Raw genomic sequence first — 21170 nt, forward strand, 5'->3', positions numbered from 1 at the left:
AACCAAGAACAGCAGAGTGCTTGCTCCAGCTCGAGGGCCCTGCTCCTCCCTCCTATGAGGTGCAGCTGTAACTCACAAGGCTGAGACATCTAGGACATGGAAAGGGAGTACAAAAGCCACAGGCCTCCCTACTGCTGCTTGATGAGCCCCAACGAGCATCGCCAGCATCTCGGCAGCTGCAAGAAAGCCAGGTACAGCAATCCGTCTGAACGAAAACAAGAGCATTTAGCCTCTGCAAAAGGTATTCCAGGAATGTTGAATTTTAAGTGATTTTTGCTCTTCTTTCTCACAAAAAAATCAATTGCAAACTTTTAGAGCTCCCCTCCAACGCATCTACCCACATACCTGCCCAGGGGAAGCTGGTGGAAATTCATAACCTCACCTAAAAGCAATCTAAACTTAGCTTTCCTACTCCAAAAACTGAGTAACTCAGCAGTGAAAAGAGACCCAGTTGATAAATAAACACCACCAACTAATTCTGTGCAGACTTATCAACTATCGCTTAAGAGAGGCAAAGGGGATTATCACCCCAGCTGGCAGCAGCAGCCGTCTCTCTGCTGCACTTACAGGTACCAAAGGTCAGCTCCTTCCAGTGCCTTGCTCGGACTCCCTGCACTTCTCCAGGGAGCTAACCCCCACTCTGCAGAAAACTAAGAGCTGACTTTACTTAAACACTGTGAAATGTTTATATACATACGGAAATTAACAGTAAGAAGTACTTTCTGGTTTTATCGTAAGGGGATAGTTGTCACCAAAGCATCCCTTGTGTACAGTTGGTAGACCGAAACCCAAATCTGGCTGCTTTTCTGTTCAGTGCATGAAGGTACTTGATACAATAGGATTTAATTTTAGTAAAAAAAAGGTTGAGAGCAGTCATTTATTGAATTAAGCGTAATTTTCTACAATGAAGCCTTTCTAATTTCTAGGTTGGTTTCCAGAATGTTTCTAGGAATGGTAGATGCAAATATTCCAAGCACATGCATATTTTTATGAGCCATCTGCTTTAAGGTTACATTTGATAATGCCTTAGATACAGTTGTACAAGTTTTCCAGATTATGGTAAGCATTCTACAGCAAAAGTGCATACAAATCTACAAATAGCAAAGTCATCTGTTTTCAAAGCAAATACAAATTAGTGGGGATGACTGCATACACAAATACATAGTATAAAACCAGGCACACCTGCATGCCATGAGCTAAATATCATGGGCATAAATCTGTGTTGAATCCCAGGCACCCAACCCCCGAATATCCCGCTGTCACAGATTCCCTATCCAACAGCGAGAGGCTCCACGCGATATTCAAGAGATGATTATGAGAGCATTACCCCACCTAGCACTGCTGAAGAAAGGCTCCCACGCTGAAGGGAGTCACAAATAATTAAATGTTTCAAAACACAATGGATATGACATGCTTTCAAAATAGCATCTATAGAATCGCTTCCACTAGGGCGAGGAGCTCTCAGGAGAGAAAGCCCTTTCACTCACTTCAGTTGATTACCTGTATAAAAGGGCTTAATTTCTCTGGAGCGTTTCCTTTCCAAATCGCCTCTTTTTTACCAAAGCCATTGCGGCAGGAGTGACAGGTACGCACACAACCCAGGAGATGATGTTCCCTTAGACAGAGCTATGAGGACGTGGGTGCTGGCTAGATTTAATTTTAATATGCAATTATAAAACAAATATACATACAAACAAATGAACCTAAGGAAAGAAAAATTGGCAAAAATTGCCACTTCTGGGCTTGTAGTTCACTGTTAAAACACCCAAACTATTAATCAGGAGAATTCTGACCATGACTCAAGACTTTGGGGTGTTTCAATGCTGTCTGGGAGCTTATTCTTGAAAATCACCTTTCCATCCCAATTCTGCTAACCTAGACCCATTGAGTGATGCTTGCCCCTCCTCCAGTTTGACCAGCAGCAGCTTCCTGAAGGAATTCAACATCCCTTGGCTGAGAGTCAGCCCAGCTCCTGGCCCCCTTCAACTCCCCTTTGTGAAAAAGAGGTCACCCAGCCACCTTGGCCATGGTCCCCCATGAGTCACTTGCAGACTAGTCTCTTGTATTTCTTTGGTGGGTCCCTGGAGTTGTATCCTAAACTGGTGGTGCTATTTTGAAATGCATTTTCATAGGAGATGCTGGATGGTCAGTGGTTTCAAAATATTGCCGTGCTTCTTTCAGTGAAGAAACAGCTGCTGGAGAACTTAACTGCAGTCACCCATTAAGAATATCTTGGCCAAGTGAAAACAATTTCCTTGGAAATTAGCACAATATGTTAAAACTCACAAATAAATTAAGTACTTCAAGGAAAAAATGTGTGCCATTTCAAAGCTGCATAAAACAACCAAATACCCAAAATCATAAGGAAATGCAGTGCAGAACACACAGACAAAACTGATACTAACTTTTAACATCTGCAGTGAGCTGCTATTGACTTCCCATGATCGATGATTCAAACAATTTTCCCTCAGCCCCTGACATCCTATGGCTAATTCAGGATCTGTGTCCATTGACAGCAATAGTCCTCTCCATTTTATCTGATGGGAACCAGATCAGGTCATCGGATACTTCTGTATTTATTACCTTAACATGCTTTTAATTCTTCGGTAGTGTATATTTATATCTGGACTTCCTGGAAGTTTTATGCTCTTTATAAGGATATTACAACCCATCAGCAAAATGCCCTTAAGTTCTATAAATACATTCTCAACTCTGATCTTCCTTTTATATAGGTGTTTTCTCTGGGATTTTCCCTCATTAAAAAAAATAATATTTTAAAAAATTAATATTTTAAAAATTAGTATGTAAGGGAACCTGAAAAAGAAATACAAGAGTTTCCGGTAGGTATGCATTGCTGAAATGTTCGTGAATTTGTGGACTTTCCCAAGCATTTTATGGGACATAAACCTTTTTACAAGCTTGCAATGAATGAGGATAAAGCACAGGTAGTTTCTAGATAATTTTGATGGAAATAAATGCAGTCAATCTAGACTTTCTTATTGTCAACATCACATTTCAGAAGGAAGCTTGTGTGGTAGCTGGCTGTTAAAAATAAGATGTTAATGTCCTTGTGTGCGTTTTAGCATTTACTGGGTTCTGATGCTCTCTTGCCACCCTGGGAGACTGGGACTGTCTGGCTGCAGTGCCCTTTCTTGGAAATCTCCATTTGTGTTGATAGGACCTTCTTCACCTTTGCACTCTCTCTTTAGGAAACTAAAAGGCTTGAATCACTGAGCAACTAAACAACTTTAAACTCGGATAGTGATGGAGATAAGAACAAAAGAAGAATAATTAAGCATTAAAAATCCTATGTGAAAATTACTTCATTCTCAAGTGGATATAAAACTAATATACGTGTGGGACATTTGAAGAGCACCAAAGGCTCATGAGATATTGCGGTGAAATTTAGACCACAGCTAATTTTATCTTCTCTGATGGAATGATTTTCCTTTTTATCCTACAGTTTCCAGTTTTGGGGGGCAAATTCTGATTTAATCTGTTTATAAAACCTATTGTTATTATTAAAATTATTTGGATCAGTAACACCTTTGGGCAAAAGCTGATTTTCTGTAATGGCTTTATACTGGGTAGTGTAGAGTTGGTTGCTCCATGATTAAGAGTCCTAGTACTACTGAGGTGCCAGCACTAAAAAGTAGTAACTTCTTTGTGCATCCCTAGTGCACCTTGCTGCAGGAGAGACAGTACATATACTGCAGAATGGGATTACTGAGGAAAAGTCAATTTGTTTTGTAGCAAAACACAAAATCCTGTTCTTGTGAAAATTTCCATTTAGCTTCCTCACAACAAAATCTTGGAAACATCGGGAAGTGGGGAAGCATCTGCTTCCTTCTCCAAAAAGCCAGACATCTGTTCTACACACAGGAGACAGCATGGTCCAGTAAATGGTAGCACCAGGCTCCAGGTTATAGCTCCACTGTTGACCAGGTGAGCCACTTGACCAGTTATGTCTCTGCCCAACAAAATGTTCAGAAACAGCAACCCTGCTTCTATATATGTGCCAGGTGATGAGCCAGGCTGCGATGGAGATTTTGATTTCCATTTGGATAGCTGGGAGGGATTTGGGGAAGCAGACTGTGAGGATGCTCTGTGTCTATATTTCACCAGCATCTTTGAGGTGTTGGACTATGCCTTTAGCTTCTCCTTGCAATAAAGTGCACACCAGTAAAACGGGTGCCTCTCAGGGTGGAAGATTAGACCTGTCCACACCCTGGGGAAATTGGAAGTGACAAGAATATCTAAGAAGCGCTTTGGAAGTACAGCTTATACTCCTTACATTGCCAGTCTGCCTTTTGCTGAGAGCTGCCTGGGAATGGACTTCCCAGAGGATTAATTTATTCTAATTATGACCTTCCATCATCTACCCATAAATTGGCTTGGTATGGATGTAGAAGAGATATTAAACACAGGCTGCACTTTAAATATACATATATATCTGTACATCTGTGTGTGTTTGTACATACACAAGCAATTCTCCATCTGGGACTGCACAGCAATGGTGCTGAATGATGTGTCCACACATATCACCAAAGGACATTCCTGTATCCATTGAATAATGAAAGTCAACCAAGTTGACAGGTGGGTAGAAGGTGGCCTTTTATAAGTGACCTGTGTCTTCGACAGCAGATGCTGGGTTTTGAACAGATTTCTTTTTTCTTGATTGGTTTTTCAGCAAAGCCACTCAGGCTCTGCTTTCTTCCAACTCCAGTCAACCTTCAATTTGTCTCCGGGTTAATTCTTACCTCTGAGTTCTACGTAGCCTTGCTTCCAATGTGCTCCAGGATCTCAGCACAATCTTTCAGGGTCACAGTAGTGCCTTCAAGGTTGTCTCCAGGGCTGCTGTAGAACACCACTAAAGGCACCCACAGCGTCCTCTACCATTACACTGAGAGCATTAAATATACAGATATAGATTGGATATTGCCTATAGTTTAGTATTAAGAATGCTGTTTAAAATAACTGGATAAGCCCTGAGGGGCACCAAACCAAGAAAGTGACTGTAAATCTTCCATCTGCAACTCACTCCGTTGAATGTAGAAGGTACAATGTATCTTCACCTGATGGACCCAACTTCCCAGATTGGACAGCAGGAACAGGGCTGCTCCAAGTCTTGCTATTGCTTGCCCTTGGCAGCAACGAGCAGGCTATATTCTCCCTATATTCATACTGAGACATGGGGATCGTAGTCTCAGCAGGGAGCTCAGTCACCACCATAGAGTGAGCAAGAATATCTGGATCTCTTGGGTGATGTGTACGGCATTATCAGAGTCCTGGTCCTTAATATTTTCTTCTTTCCAGGCAAAGTTTTGTAGAAAACTGTTTTTCATACAATTTTTTGATCAAGACGAATTTATTAAAAAGGGGAAAATTTATCCCAGATAAGAGAGGAATAAAGAAATTATTCTCTTTTTCCCGATACTCTGCTGCAAAGTGTCTGGCAAAACAGTTGCAGTAAGTATCAGCTACTGTTTGTAATCCATATATATGGAGCCAAATGTTTTACAGTCTGGATTAAGGCAATCAAAGCGCATCTGATCTTGGTTGTCTATAAATCATATAGACCCAGAAGGCCTCACAGGAATGTCAGGAATTGAAAAGCTATAGTTATAGTTATAGTTGCCTTATAATATAACTATAGTTATATATAACTATAGTTATAGTTATAGTTGCCTTATAATGTTCCCAGTGATTCACAGAAACTGTAAGACTGGTGATGTAAAGAGAACTCATAACTACTCTGAAAACTATAGTCATGCATAGTTACACCGAAAATATTCAGAACAGGTTTGTTTCAGGACTATCAAATCTAAATTTCAGGAAAAACCTGTAGAAAAATAAAAGAGAAACAACCACTCCTTTGTAAGATTATTTTTTGAGTTGAAAAAAATCATACTTTACAGGATGGTATCATTTTGGTGGTGCTTATATCCCCTTTGGTGGCATAATCCCCTTTGAACAACTCCTTGCAAAATGAGAATAACGGGCAAGTAAAGCTCAGAAAGCCTAATTATTTTACCTTACTTAAGGAAATACAAGGCAGAACAGCTCCTCTTTATACTGAAGCTAAATTTTTAATGCCTTAACCCCACGATTTATCCTATGATTCACTTAATTCAAGTGCAAATTTTTCCTTTATTACTTTTTGTGGGGAAAAAAATGAGCAAAAAGATCTGTGTTTAGGAAATGGGTACTGCCAAGCTACAGAAAAAAAGAAATCCTGCTTCCTCTTGTCTCTTAGTGCAGGTCAGGCCATCTTTGGGGGCATCCTTTTGGGAAAGTGTTGTCCTGAAAGAGTGCCTGCCCTGCAGCCCAGAGGTGTAACCGCAGTAGTGCAGTCCAGCCCCAGCGCAGCACAGCCCTGCAAGGCTGTGGGCAGACCTCGGAGTGGCTTAATGAGGCTTTTTAGGTTTTGGCTGATCTATTACATTTCTCTATATGAAGATACATTGCCATCACACAAATAGAGCAGCTTTTGTTGTCCGGAGCAGGCTTCTAGAAGAATCCTAAAAGCTTCTCTCAGATATCTTTTTTATACATAGCAAGAGAATGGGAATGCACACTTAAGATTTTAAGCTCCTATGTGTGAAATGTTTAAATACAGGGGGTTTTCTATCTTACTTTTTTTTTTTTTACAAGAACACTTGCTGTTCATTTTACAGCTCCATGCTGCAACTGGAAGCAAAACTTCTCTTTTTAATTTTCAGAGCTCACTTATCACTGGTGTACTAAACGAGCCCCTGAGATGCTCTGCTACAGCATCTCCAAATCACATCCCCACTTTTTTCACCATCCAGGACTGCAAAATCAACAAGCTTCTTGGCCAGTCTAGGAGCCTGGAGCCTGGGCAAATCCCAGGGCTGATGCTCTGCAGCAGGGACTGTGAGAAGCTTTCATTGATGCCAGCACGACATGCTGCTGTTTCACCCCTTATTGTCTCTCACACACGCAACATGCTGTCTAGGTGCTTCCTGCTGCTGTTATGAGACGCTTTGATGGCTGCACAAGTCATTTTTCCAGTATTTTATATCACAGTAATGCCTTTATTTGATTGCAAGAGCAAGATCTGCCCTGCCGGATATTTTTGCGGCTGAAAGACCAATGCAATCAAATCAGGCAGATGCAGCATATAGGAAATAAGGACTTCATGCCAGAGAGATGACACTTAGAATCACATGCCATTTTAGACACAGGAAATGAAAATCCCAAAGAGGCTGTGAAGAAATGGAAAGTCATTCAAGGTTTTGATATTTCTGTATCAAAATCTCCAGGTAATAGCCACTACCAGTCTTCATCAATTTAGGAGGCTTAGCAGCACCATAAGCAGACAGAGACGAGGACTCCCAGGATCCAAATCCTGGCAGCAACAGGGAGGAGGTTTATTTGCTTGGAAATGGGTGGTGTATGGTGGCACACATCCCCCACGAGGGCCAGGAGGCAGGCAGGTAACGAGTCAAGCCCACAGGACACACTGCACCAAAGCTGCTCTTTGCTGCATCCTCTGCAATGCCTTAAGCAATTTATTGAGTTGTTCAACTCGCCAATTAGCCATAAACTAATGCTTCTGACCCAAAAGGCACCATGCTTTCATCCATCCCCTCCAAGCCTCAGCTTTCACTGAGAACCTGAGTGTGCAAATAAACCATGAATGTATGACTAATGAGTTTCGATAGACACAATGGAGATTGGAAACAGCTATATTTTTGTGTATATAACCTGGCAGAAGAAGGTGTTTCTCTTCCCTAAGCTGCCCAAGCAGCCCAGATGTGGTGGCTTCCCATATCTCCATCCCATGGAGAGCAACTACAGTTGGTAACCAGAGGCAGAACAAAGGAGTCAGTTTGGTGGTAGGAGGACATCCAGACAGCACTTCAGATCCACACAGGGAATTTAAAGTAGGAACAGGAGAGAAGGGAACACAGTCTGGTAGGGGAAGACCAGCAGGAACCAGAGAAGATACCCGCGGGACTTGCAGTTGCCTGTAAAACAATCAGTGCAGTGAATCTGGGGGCTGCTGCTGCTGCGAGTGGGTGGGATGCGTGGGGTGCACCAGCCCTGGGCAAAGGTGACTTGGCAGCTCTCTTGTCTACTCCACCACAAGATAGGGACCTGCTTTCCCACAGGGCAGAGGGACTGGAAGAGAAGTGACACAGGGCTGGAAGTAACAGTGGCAAGTGATAAGCAGAGCAGGGACAGACACAGGGAGAATTTGTGTCACCCACTTCTGCAAAACCAGCCCTATGAAGTGATCTTGCCCAGGGAGCGGTCAGCCATTCAGCAATCCAGGGTCAACTTGTTAAAGGCATTGAGGGAGCCAGCATGGGCTAGAGCTACTGTAATGCAGCTGATGGGACTTCTATGCATAAAAGCCAGGCATCCCAAAGGGGACACCAATGTCTGTCTGATTTTGGGGGCAAGAAGATGACAGACAACAGGGAGGAACCCATCCTGCTCTCCTCATGCCACTGGAAGAAGGAGATGCTCTGCACAGGAGCAAAACTTTCTTTCAAAAGTCATTACATTAGTATTTCCTGAACTACCTTCAAAAGCTTGTGGAGGCTTAGCCAGAGTTACTGCTTCTAGCAATTTCTTGTTGCACCAGAGCCTGGGGCACTGAAGTCCAGGTCAGTGTCCTCTCATCTAGGATGCAGGGAGGGAGGACATATGGCTGCATGTGGGCATCCTGATCAGGATGGTGGTGGTGTTAAAAGATCAAAGAAAAGCCAGCACATGCTACAGCTTTGCAGATTTCAGAGCTGACTTAAGCCAAGAGCTTTTCTGACACAGGTTAGCGTGTCCTGACCTGCTACTGCTTGGCCATTCCTGGCTTGCACTGAGGGCTGCCAAAACCCCAGCTACGTGATGTTGCTGTGAAAGTAGCTGGAATTGGCTGGACCAGACACAGTGCAGAGGCACACAGAGGGAGACACCTGAGTCTCAGCTGCCTTCCCCAGTGCTCTATGAGGGTCTTTTCCGGCCTGAATCACACAGACCCATCATCCCAGTACAGTGCAGTCAGTCCCGAGATGGGTCAGCTGCTAGGTTTGTCAGACTAAACTCCAGATTAGACCTGCATTAAAGTCAGAGCAGTTAGTTAATGAGTATTTCACTAGGAAGCCCTCACAGAATATCAAAGGGTCTAAGTTTCAATGCCCTGAGGTTAGACAAAAATGTTCAAGGAAACATAAAGCAGAAAACCTGAGCATCCCTGACAGAGGACTTCAGGGACAGGTAACAAAGAAAAGCATTCAGTATATGGACTCTGTGGTAAAACACCCCAATATTCCTGGAAAACATGCATGTGCAAGAAATTGAATAGTATTTGTCTCTGAAAAAGGTAAAGATGCAGCACTGGGGGGATATAGCTGGAAGTGATACTCACTAAAGAAAAAGATGAGAGAGGGATGTGCTCACTGGCTGGTTACAGCACTGCTGAAGGGTATTCAGGGAAATATCAAGAGCAAAGTTTTTTGCTTTTTTCTGCCACAGCCCAGTGAAAATCTGTTTGTGGAGGACTGTAAGCAACATAACTGATCAGCAAGTAAATGAGAGGTCTTTAATGCCTGCCAAGCCTCCTGGATCATTTATCTTTAAAAGCTCTAAAGTCCCTAGGACTTCTGACAGATAAAAGCAGAACAGTTTCATTTGTTGAATGCAAACTGAAACCTCTCAAAAATGTTAAGTCCCATTGTAGGGTTAAAAAAAAAATTCTGTCTCAGAAGTCAGTCTGTAGATTTCTGCTGTGGAAGACAGAAAGCATGAGCTTCCTTGCTGCAGAGCCAGGTTTCACATGCCAAGGCTGTAAGAGCATTTTACAGCTCCAGTGAGCAAACAACACTACACCTGATGACACAGAACGTGATGTCTGTCGAGTTTCTTAAACACCAAAGTTTGAGTCAGTCTTTCAGGGGAGCTCAGGCTAGGAAATATGGGAAGTTAGGGACTGAAAGGTAGCAAGGAGAAACAGAGAAGGCAGCACAGAGAGCTCACAGCAATGCTGCACGAAGCAGCAAATACCTTCAGTGAGCACTTCAGTGAGACTCAAGCAGTCCACTTTCTGCTTAAAGTCTATAGATAAACCTTGGATGTCTTGATAGCAAATGCTAGAAATAAGGTCTCATCACAGTGAGAAGTAGTCAGGACTATTCTGGATGAAGAATTTACTTTTACTATGGCAAAAGATTTCTCTCCATAATCTTTGATCCTGTCCGCAGTACCACAGTATCCAGCCCATGACAGAAATGGGGCCATAAAGCAGTCGCTGAGAGGTGGGGTACTGTCACTGAGGTTACAATCTATAGGCAGCATTGCACAGGAATTAGAAGCTACGGAATGGAACAACAAATGGAGAATTACAAAGAAGACTTGTGCTCTGCCCATGGATTAGGGAATTAATTTATGCTACCTGTCCAGTTTACTTCGGCTTTGAAACAAATGCAGTTGTAGTGTGCAAAAGAAGTACTAGAAGTTGGAAGCTTAAAAATATAGTTTTACTTGTAGCATCCAGTTTCATTATCTCATAAAACATGTATCCTTGCCCTGAACAGATGAGTCTATCAAGATTAAAAGTAAAATCTTTCCATTCTTCTATAGGGGAATACACTGCTAACTGTATGGAAGTTAAACATCTGCTTGCTTCAGATTTTTCACTAAAGGATCTAGTAGATGTGGGTATTGCAAAAAATGCAAATATAACTTCTTGAGGAAGGGGAAGGAGGGTTTAACAGCACAGCCTTTCTGGAAAGTCTTCCAGCAGAGGATTAGGAACTATGGATGGTATTTCCATAAGCCCTTGTTTTTGGCCTGACGATGACTCCCAGCGAAGCTGATGGTAAATCCGCCATTGTATCCAAGAGGAACAGACTTGAGACAGCGCTGAGCAAACTGAAGATCCCAGCCTTTGACTCAGTAATGTAAATATTTTGCCTTTATAAGCAGAGATTAGTAAATTCAGGGACGTTATTCAAAATGCAATTTGGTAGCTGCTTCACTGAGCAGTAACCATACACACTGAGCATACTTATCTCCCATGGTTTTAAAAACTGCTTTATGCCATTAAGGAACAAGGACAGAAATCACAAAGGCAACTGCAGTCAGTGTCATAGTGGGTAATCTCAGCACAAAGGAGACAAACGGGTCACAGACATATTATTCCCTTTGCATCCCTTCTGATGGTCCCACCCCAAGGAAGGGTGCATGGCTGTAGGGATGAGTGCTAGGAAATACAAATGCTGATGTGAGCATAGGTACTTGATTCTGCATGAAAGCTGGTACTGTTGGTCTCTCATGTTGTGGATGTGCTGTTTTTAATGAAAATGGAAAAGAGCTGTGGGGAAAAATGGAAATTCCTGTTCATGTTCCATGTCAGAAATATTAGTGTGTATAGAGTGAATTTAATCCACTCAGTAGAAAAGTCCCTAGCCGAAAAGGTATCCAATAAAGACGTCCAGATCTGCTTAACTGAGTTGGAGAGTGGATTTTCTGTAGTTTTCTATTCAATATATCTAGCAAAGATCAGGAGATGAGTGCAACATATCTTACTTTGTAGCTGTAGCAGAAACCAGGGTGGCCACAAAAACCATAGATATACACAGACGATGTTACACTAAAAACACTTCATGCACTCAGTTCTCAAGGAAGAAATGGGATTTCAGACTGACATTTTCGACAGTCAGGAAAATGTACTTGCGCTTTCCTAAAACACTTCATTTGAGTAAAGCAGCCTACAGATCCACACCACTCTTCATGTGAGTGCTCTGCCTTAGCTAGGAAGTTCTCCTGCCTTATTACTGAGGATTGAAATTTGATAATTAGTTGAAGGATTCAAAAGAATTTCTTGATTTTAAAGAATTTCTGTAGTTTTATAATTTGAGAGCTATGAGGACTCTGTATCTCTCTTAAAAATGCAATAATGGAACTTGTCAAAGAATTCAGTTCATAGAAAGACCCTGACTTGAAATGTGCGTGTTTGGAGACTCTACCTATACAAGAGCAACAGAAAGTAGAGGTCAGCTGGCAGGGTAAGATAAGGTGTGGAACACTGTTGCAAAGTTGTGCTCTGCAACTTTGTCAGGGAAGGGCAAGAACTATGTACAAACCAACAGTTGTAGTACTTGGAACTTCCCTTCCCTCAATCCGCCCCCCCCCAACCCCCCCCCCCCCATCAAGCTGGTAACATTGTGGCACACAGAATTGACATTTTGCTCAAATATTTCGCTCTTGCTGCACAATCTGACCCCACGGTTACATTTAAACTGCCCAGATTATTAGCTGAAGAACAACCTTTCATGTCACACACCGTAATAAATCCTGTGCATTGACTTCTCTGAGCGTCCAAGACAGCATTAAGAAGCCTGTCCATCTCTGTACTTTGGTCTGACAGACCCTTGGCTCAATGAGTTTTTGTAGCAGAAAAACTTTGTTGGGAAAACAAACAAACAAACACCCAAAACAAAAAAATAAACAAAAGGACAAAAAACCAAACCAACAAAAACAAACAAACAAGCAAAACCCAAGAAAGAAATTATCAGAAAAGGATGAACAGTAGCAGAGGTTTCTGCTTTTTCTATCTGCTGTACAGTACTGGAGAGCAGTGGAAAAGTGGCAAGACGTTAATGTGAGAAACAGCCTGAACTTATGAGAACTCATTTATTTTCATTCACCTTAGTTCTTCACAGATGAAGAGGAAGCCTGCCATCAGCCCACTAAAGTGTCTTACATGAGATGGGATAGCTCCCTAATTTAGTTTATTTAAATGTGATATCTCAGTGATATCTGCCCTTGGCAGCAGTGCATACTGATAGAGCACCTGAAAAAGGAAACCTTTCTCCAGCTAAAGCTGAGAATTTGATATATCTGTCTGGAGCTGAGCTGGCCTTGTTCCTCTTAGTTTGCTTATGCACTAATGGCCCAGGAGAGACTGTCATCCTCAGACGTGCCTCAGGATCTGGAGCTGTGATTCCTTGATTCATGGAGCCTTCTCATTATTCTGGAGACAAACTCTGGGACTTGAAATGATAACCACAGCTGGCATCAATACCACAGCCATCAGCAAGTACAATTTTCCACTCAAACTTCACAGAAGAGGGAACAGACAAGGAAACCTCTTCCAATCACATCTGCTGGCACACAGCAAGAAGAGGAAGAGTCAACAGGATTTACTACACAGCTCTCATGTGAGCAGAACAACAACATCCACCATAGGTTTCCATGAAAACTGGATTTCTGTTTCTTTGAGGCCACTTGTTTTCCTGTATGGTCATCACAGTCTCCTGTTAACTTTCTTCTGAGGTGACACTTTGCACTGAAGAGTACTTGTCTTCAGTGCAGATTCACTTCCTCGGCTCCATCTGCCTACACATACAGTGAATTCAGGATCCTCCAGGAACAAGTATCTTGGTGCTTGGTCCAGCAGTCCTTTGACTCAAAAACCCTGGTTAAAAACCACAGTAACTGGTTGATGAATTCCTCTTCCTAAAACCAATGTTAATGCTACCATATCCCAGAAAGAGAAGCATTTGTCAGATCAAACAGTAATGATCAGACATTGAAGGAATGGGGAAAGCTGCCCTCCAGACACAGCATGGAAGAGCCGTCTGTGGCATATGGCATATTATGATGGCATAAGGGAATGTAAAAACCAGCCTCCTTGGGGGACAGAGCCTTGGTTCCTCATCAACACAGCTGAAAATTGGACAGAGGAAGGACTGTACTGCCTCGATCCAAAGCAGATGAAAAAGGCTTTCATTCACACCCTGGCTTTTCCATGGATCACTTGAGCACAGGAATGACAAAGCTGTGTTGCGTAACTCTAGACAGTAAACTTTATTGACAACATCCAGTGACATTCTTCTGAACAAACTTATAAGTAGCCATTTCCACCCAGACTGGGAAAAAAAAACCTTGCCCCAGGCTTTGGGTCCGATGCAAGGCAGAGCCAAGAGGCTGGGGGTCAAGTGCTGCATCTTCCATTGCACCCTTAGCTTGACCTAGTGACCAACTGCCAGGCAGTGCTTTATCCTCTTGCTGTTCAAGGACTCAAGCCATTTCCATATGTTTGGTAACCCTGCCAAACACTGTAACCTGATTTTTTTTTTCTGATATATGATTAATCTGAGTTTTTTCTCTATGACTCCATGCTTCTGAAGGAATTCCCTCTGCGTGCCCAGTCAGAAGCAATGGCTATGGCCAGCAATCTCCTCTCTTCCTCATTGTGCCATTACCCTGCATACTGACAGAGATGCTTTTCCTTCTAGATGAATGCCACACCTGGGATTTGTCCCTATTAGCCCATTTCAGGAGGAAGAGACTGAAATTCTTCCAAAAATAGCTGAAGTGGCTACTCATCCTCAAGAGACAGCTTGTTCTCCCTCCCCAGCACATACGGATCATTTCTGGAGCTCTTGAGGAATGCACTTTGGCTCAAAAAAAGAACCCAGGGCTTCTCTTGGGGTTTGGGCATTTAGGGAAGGGCTAGGAGGGAACAGGAAAGCTGGGCTGGGATGGTGAGGAAGAGAGGAAGGGTCTGCACTCTCCTGTGCTGCAAATGCCTCCTGCTCTCTGGCCTTAGGAAAGGCAAGGGATGAGGGAGAACCACAGCTGTGGGGATGTGGTGCTGCCTTGGGCAAGTTTCCTCCCACTGAAATGGCAGCCAAGGGGCTGTTTACCTTGGGAGTTGATTTGCTGAGAGTTTTCTTTCCACCCAGAAAAGGCAAACCCAAGCAACCAAGCCTATGTTGTGCTAAGGGACTGAGCCCAGCAGGCAAGCCTGGCTTGCCACCCATAAGGGAAGCATCAAGCTATATGTAAAGATGCTGCTTTTTATCTCTGCCTTACCTCAAAGTACAAGTATCACCTCAAAGTACAAGTAATGCCTCATGTCTGATAAAGTCTTGAGTCCATTGGACATTCATGGCACCTTGAAATTTTGCAGATGGAAATCCAGACCAAGCCACCCACCATCATGGGTGTTTGTACAATTACTACAGAATTTGCCTCTAGGCTTTGTTTGCTGGTAGCCAGTGGTTTGCTTGAAGGGTGCAGTGTCATGCAGGTAAATACAGTGAAAACATTTTTCTTTTACTATAGGGGGTCTGCAGATGATAGGATGGGCCTGGTCCTGCCTACAGAGAGTGGTGGTTCAACTGGTGATTCTTGACACAGCAAAGGCACCATGGCATTAATGTTGTTTTAGAAAAATAGTGGCTACAAACTTTATTGCTCAATTGGCAGCAATCTGAAAGCAAAGCTTGGATTTTAATAAAAACCCGAGTTTGGTAAATCTGAGATGAAAGTGCAGATCTGCCTAAACTTCCCATAGCTCCTCGTCTTTGAAAGGTGTGTACATCGAATGGCCTTCAGCCTCCTGGAAAAGCAAGAGGAAAAGGCATCCCTGAGCAAATTCTTTTTCCCTGAAATATGTTTAAACTTGCTCTTTTCTGACAATTGCAATATCTCCTTCTCCCACACTGCTATCACAGCCGCAGTGCGTACGTACAGATGATGCTACTGAAATGTATATGTGATTCACTTCAAAGCACTGAGCAAGTGCATGTGTAATCAGGTGTGGTGAATGAGTCTGAATTGATCCTGACATGGCTTTCCTTGCTGGCTTGGCCTGGGTGCCTAGACAAGGTTTTTATTCTCATTGCTTTCTGATATGATAGCTCTCCTCTAGCTGACTTTTTTTTTAACCTCCACTGACATTTAGGGCTTGTCTATATTGGGGATTTAATTCAAATTATTTGAGGATGTGAATTTAGAGAGGAATAATTATTCTTGATTAGCTCCCCATGTGGAGGGTCTTGTTCCAAAATAAATGTGCTTTATTTCAAATAAGTTTAATTGACTCCAAAAAAAATCAGTAGGTTGTTCTCTCTATGAAAAAGGGAAAAGAATGATACAAAATGGAGAATATTTATTTCCTCTTTAATTTATTGAAAAACGCAAGGGCTTTTGAACGTTATGAAAGTTTTAACTGAAAATTGCTGTATGTTATTATGTATAATTTGCACCTCTGATAAACTGCATGCTGTTAAAATTATTGTTCCATGAAAATAATTACACAGCAGCCAACATAATTAGACAAGCAACACAAAATCCGAGGCAGAAATGTAGGACGAGACCTTGACTGGGAGAGTTGTTTGTAGAGAGGTTGCTCTGAGGTGTCTTTTATTCTGTCCACACATCCGCATTCAGCCTGATTAGCTGGAACCAGAACTGATTACAGAATTTAAGAAGCCTTACAAAAGCTTACTAAAAAAAAAGTTTCTCAGCTTTAGAATGAAATTTCCATTCAAAACCAGGAAAAAAGATGAATCCCAGAATAATCAATACTCTGCTGGGGAAAATCAGAGATTGGGGTGCCAAAAAATGTCCAACATTCACTATGGCAGAGGCGCTGATGCTGCTGATGCCTGTGGTACCCCAAAGGGAGAGCTGGAGTCAAGTAGGGCTCAGCTGAGAAGAAAAATCCTATGTCCACATCTACACATTCTCTATGTCCACTTCAAAGTACATTATGAACCCCTACTCACTCATACCAAGCCAAATCCTTCCCTTCTTCCTAAAGAGCAATACCCTAATAAAATGCATTCCTTTAATTGTCCAACCCATCACACCAAAACAGACCATGGCCAAAAACCCTAGAAAGACAAAGGACCTAATATTTTCAAAACACAGAAGTAGCTTGAGCTTTCTAAACCTTATGGCTATGGGAGATGTGGGTTAGACACACAGTGTGGGCAGGTATACTCTGCAAGCCTCATCATCCTGTCACCTTCACCAGGTCCACAACGAGCAGGACCAGCTGCAGCCCTTCTCTAGCCCATACACCCCCAGCTTTTGGTGGGAGGGAAGGCGATGAGTGCACAGGCCTTACTGTGGGACAGAAATGGGATGTGACAGATGCAAACATCTGAACTCAGGAGCTCAGGGAAGATCTTCAGTGCTACACTTTAGATATGGCATTAGTAACTTTAGGGATTTTCAGGAGAGCTTAGGCTCTTTGGGGCCTGAGCCATTCTGAAAATAGGACTTCAGGATGCTTTGTAAATTTTACTCAAGATGAATTTATACTGAAGTCTAAATCCACAGTTAATTACAATGAGGTAGAAATTGTTCTGAAGAGATTAGGGATGAGCTTTTGAAGGAAGCCTCTGAATTTTAAGTAACCAGTTCTCATTGAAAGTCATTGGGCTTGGGCATCTAACTCCCTTGCTCACTTTTGAAGATCCAAACCAGGGTCTAAAACTCATTCTGTTAACAGGCCAGACAGTATTTCTTTCCTGGGAAAGCAGTCTTCTGATCACCCAAAATTAAGACAACAGAAGGCTACATTTTTTGTTTTATTCTCAAAGGCTAATACTGAAACAATATAGAAACCATTGTGGAAAATAAACTACAGCAATTTAGATATTCAGTTTTCACATTAGTTGACAGGCATAGAAAGGAAATGTTTTTACCTCTGAAGAAATAAATGTAATAAAATACTGTTTAAATAATGTTTAAGTGATGTGATGAAAGACAGGTTCATGAACCCTCTGTTATGTTAACAATTAGCAGTGCAGGACACGGATTTTGTTTAAGAAATGTGTATTGCTAATATTGGGGTCAACATATGAATAAACAAGAATGGCAGTATGCCAAAGTCAGACTTTATTAATGCATGCTTAGTTATCTATATTGCTTTACTTCTTGAGCCAAGATCTACTGCAGTCATCTCCTCTGTGTTCATGTGTCCACAGGCAGACATGGGCCCCCATTCATACCCGTGCCCACATTAAGACATCATTTGGGCACTGAAATTACTTTCTGCTGAAAGTGAGGAAGACACACATATATCAGCCCACTACTGAGGTCTGATGCCGACTCATGCTGTTAGAGGCAGCAAGGCTCAGGGGTTGAGGTGCTGACCTGGGACCACTCCAGGAGCAACCCAAGAGCTGTCACTTGTTCTGCTATAGAATAACCGTGCCCTCCTCTCACTTTCTCTCAGTCGTTAATCTCATTTGACCATTGCTGTTGACCACACTGTTGGCTGCAATGGTACCCTGAGCCTGAAGTTCCTATTGACAGTAAAGATACACTTCTTGGAGTTGGACTTCAGAAGACTCAAACATCTTGGACAGCTTCTGATTCATCTCACCTCCTGCTGCCTTGGAAAGCTGGAGCCCCTTTCCAGACATATCCTTGGACAGCTTGGTCTTCAGTCCTTCTCAGTAAGAGCTTGGGAACAGACATGTAAAGCCAGGCCTGATGACCATCATCTTGAGAATGCCCCTGTCATTTACAAAGGAGCAGCTATCATCTTCATTATGCCTTAAACGGTCTCCTAAGTCTCTTAATTTACAGACAATGATGATGGAAAAGTCCATCATATGAGTCAATAGCAATTCTCTGAATGATTTGCTGAATGACCTAGCTCACCAAACATTTCCAGAGGCTTTTCTATTTACATCTATCTAGTATGATCTGTGTTTTCCATTCTGCAAAACACATAGAGCAAGCCAAGCTCTGCTCCTGGATGTTGGCAATGTGAGGGCTTGATCCACCACCCTCAGTTCCCACCATGGATAATGAAAGTTGAAGGAATCCAGCACTCACAGGGAGCCCATGGACAGCGATGGACACTATTTGGACTTTCAGTGCAATGCCTGATTAGCTAATGGTCTGTCTCTAGGTAGCATGTATATTCTTCACCTCTCATTCTTCCTTTTTCTTTCTCTGTCTTAATAATGCGTGTAGCTCTGATTTATTTTTTATCAAGATTAACAATGGAACAATACTGCTTCAAATATTAAAAAGGCAAAGAAATGTAGGTACTGAAAAGGAAGGAAAATACCTCAATTTCAAGCCTAAAGATTACTTTGGGTCCCAGAGGAAGCAGAAGCAATTTAGTGGCTGATACCCTTAGCAAGAAAAAAGGTTGTAAGATTAAGACCAACTGCTGTTTGGATAAGTGGTTGGTAATTGCACATATCAGCAATTATGTGCTGTCATATCATTTTCCTGTTACCTTACTCCTCTCTTGTGTCCCGTCAGGGTTTACTTGGAATGACCCTACATCTATGGTCCTCTTTGGATTCACCTTCTTAATGTCATACAACAGTGCCTCGCAAGTTCAGAGAAAAAAGAAGTCATTATTACAGGAGATGCCTGGTGGAGGTGCTCCTCTTCACAGCTGTAGCTAGAGGCTACTGCTATAATCACCAGGCTTCCAGGAAGAGAAATACAGAAAGGCCTCTTGAACCTTCAAAACCCCTCTTTGTTCTCCAGCCACACAGGGGGAGAAGTGGGTGTGTGGGGGCAGAGTTTTAGCAGGGATGGGTTTGCAGTGGGGTAAGTGAGGGCTGTCTCTGTGCATGATCCAGGTGCCATCTCACCTTGTGATGCTGTAGCACCCAGTTCTGGGTCACACTGGGTGTCTCAGTGGCCACTGAGGGCCCCAGGGCTTGTTTGGTTGGGATAGTACGGGTTACGATACTGAATCCTCTTCAAATGAAAAGTGGGAGTTGGATTTATCTCTGTGTAGGCTGCTTAAAACTCCTGCTCTAGCTGGGGACGTTTTGCGGGGTAATGGTGGCTCATCCTTGAGCTGAGAGGCAGGGCTCACTTCCGCAGTTTGTCAGAGCCTTTGCATGTCTCAGAAAGGTGAATGCCATCAGAAACACCTTTTCTTTAGCACAAGTAACTGATTCCCCAATAAAATGTCAAAAGACAACAAAGTCTGTTCCAGCTAAACTCATCTGTTCATTGCCTGAGGGGAGCCTCCAGCTTATATGGCACTGGGTGCTCCCAAGGAGCAGAAAATATTTAGCTCGCAAATCAGATTCCGACAGGAGATGTAACTGCTGCTGTCTGCAGCGTGCCTACAGTGTATCTAGAGAGGACAGGTGATAGCTGGCTTTCAGGTGTCCTGGTACTGACCCACAGCAATGCCTTTGAGGTCAATAACTTTACAAGGATGTAAAGGAGAGGAGGGTTTTATATGGGGAACTCACCACACAAGCAGAGATGAGATCCATGGTGAGAAGCTCTGGGAAGGATGAGAAAACTGCTGTGTCAGGCTGTGGGAGATGCCAAACCGCAGCTGAAAGCAGGACTCTCAGCAGTGATCGCGAGGTGCCACCTAACAGCTCATGGAAGAGCTAATACCCTTTGAAAAGCAGATAAAAGATTCATCAGCACAGATGAAGATATGAGGGTTTGGGCTTAGACAGCCTGTAGTTCCTGCCAAGAAATTGTGTGGAAGGTAGAAATGAATTTAAAAGGTTGAGTGGGGGCCAGCAAGTCAATAACTGAATAATCCCACCCAGATAGGAAACCAAAGCATAAACAAGAGTCTCCACATACTGACGAGTTAGCACTGGTTGCACTTTGGAAAGGATCCTAAAATAACAGAGATTCCTGGAGACAGAATAAACACATCTCTCAGTTGTCATCCTGAGCAGAGGGTAATTGCCTAGATGTCTGATTGACTCGCTGCTAGAGCTAAATATGTAACTCTCTGACATGCTGTCACCTCCTTTGCTGTATGTTTGAGATTTTTTTCAGTAAAGCACATCAGGAATCAAAGCAAATGTCCACAAGGAAAGATGCCTCTCGACCTTGAACTTTAATCACTGGCAAAGGGCTGAAAATGTATTTAAAAGAAGCAAAGTTACTGCATTCCTGAGAGCAACATTTAATCCCAAAATTCCCCAGAAGCTTGTGCATATATGATCCAATCCCCCTCAACAGAGGGACATAGAGTTGCAACCCCTGTCTGAGGGGTGGGGAGCTGGGGCATGGCTTTCTGAGCTCCCCAGACACACCACGACATAGTCCTCAACTTCGCATCTGATCCTCCTTTCCTTTCCTGGAGTGTCCTTCAGGGTTTCCTCCAGCATATATCATCCCAGTCTGCACTGCTGGAAAAGACTGAGGAGCAAAGTTGCCAAGTTAGTTGCCCTAATTTTATTAGCTCCATTACCCCAAATCTGAGTGCTTGATGCCTTCTCAAATTTGGCCACCACAAGGCTCTTGGGTAGCAATTCTTACTGAGCACTGAGCAGTCCCATCTGCCTATTCATGCTTTGCTTCCTTCCCAGCTCACAGCTTGTCTCAATTTCAGTTATGTTAAACCTTTATTAATACAAATGTAAGAGAACCTATCA

At 42.8% G+C, this 21170-nt stretch overlaps 1 protein-coding gene across 1 annotated transcript in view; it reads right to left on the minus strand.

Moving 5' to 3' along the window:
* Positions 1-20039, minus strand: part of CNPY1 (canopy FGF signaling regulator 1) — a 31212-nt gene extending 11173 nt beyond the window's left edge. Inside the window, exons 1-2 of the mRNA XM_010180745.1 lie at positions 20016-20039; positions 19031-19126 (exon numbers count right to left, since the gene is read on the minus strand). Coding sequence (XP_010179047.1) covers positions 19031-19126; positions 20016-20039 — 120 coding nt within the window. The remainder of the gene's footprint in view (positions 1-19030; positions 19127-20015) is intronic.
* Between the last annotated feature and the right edge of the window lie 1131 nt (positions 20040-21170).

This window comes from Mesitornis unicolor, unplaced genomic scaffold, assembly GCF_000695765.1.
Source record: "Mesitornis unicolor isolate BGI_N332 unplaced genomic scaffold, ASM69576v1 scaffold45073, whole genome shotgun sequence".
Taxonomy (NCBI): Eukaryota; Metazoa; Chordata; class Aves; order Mesitornithiformes; family Mesitornithidae; genus Mesitornis; species Mesitornis unicolor.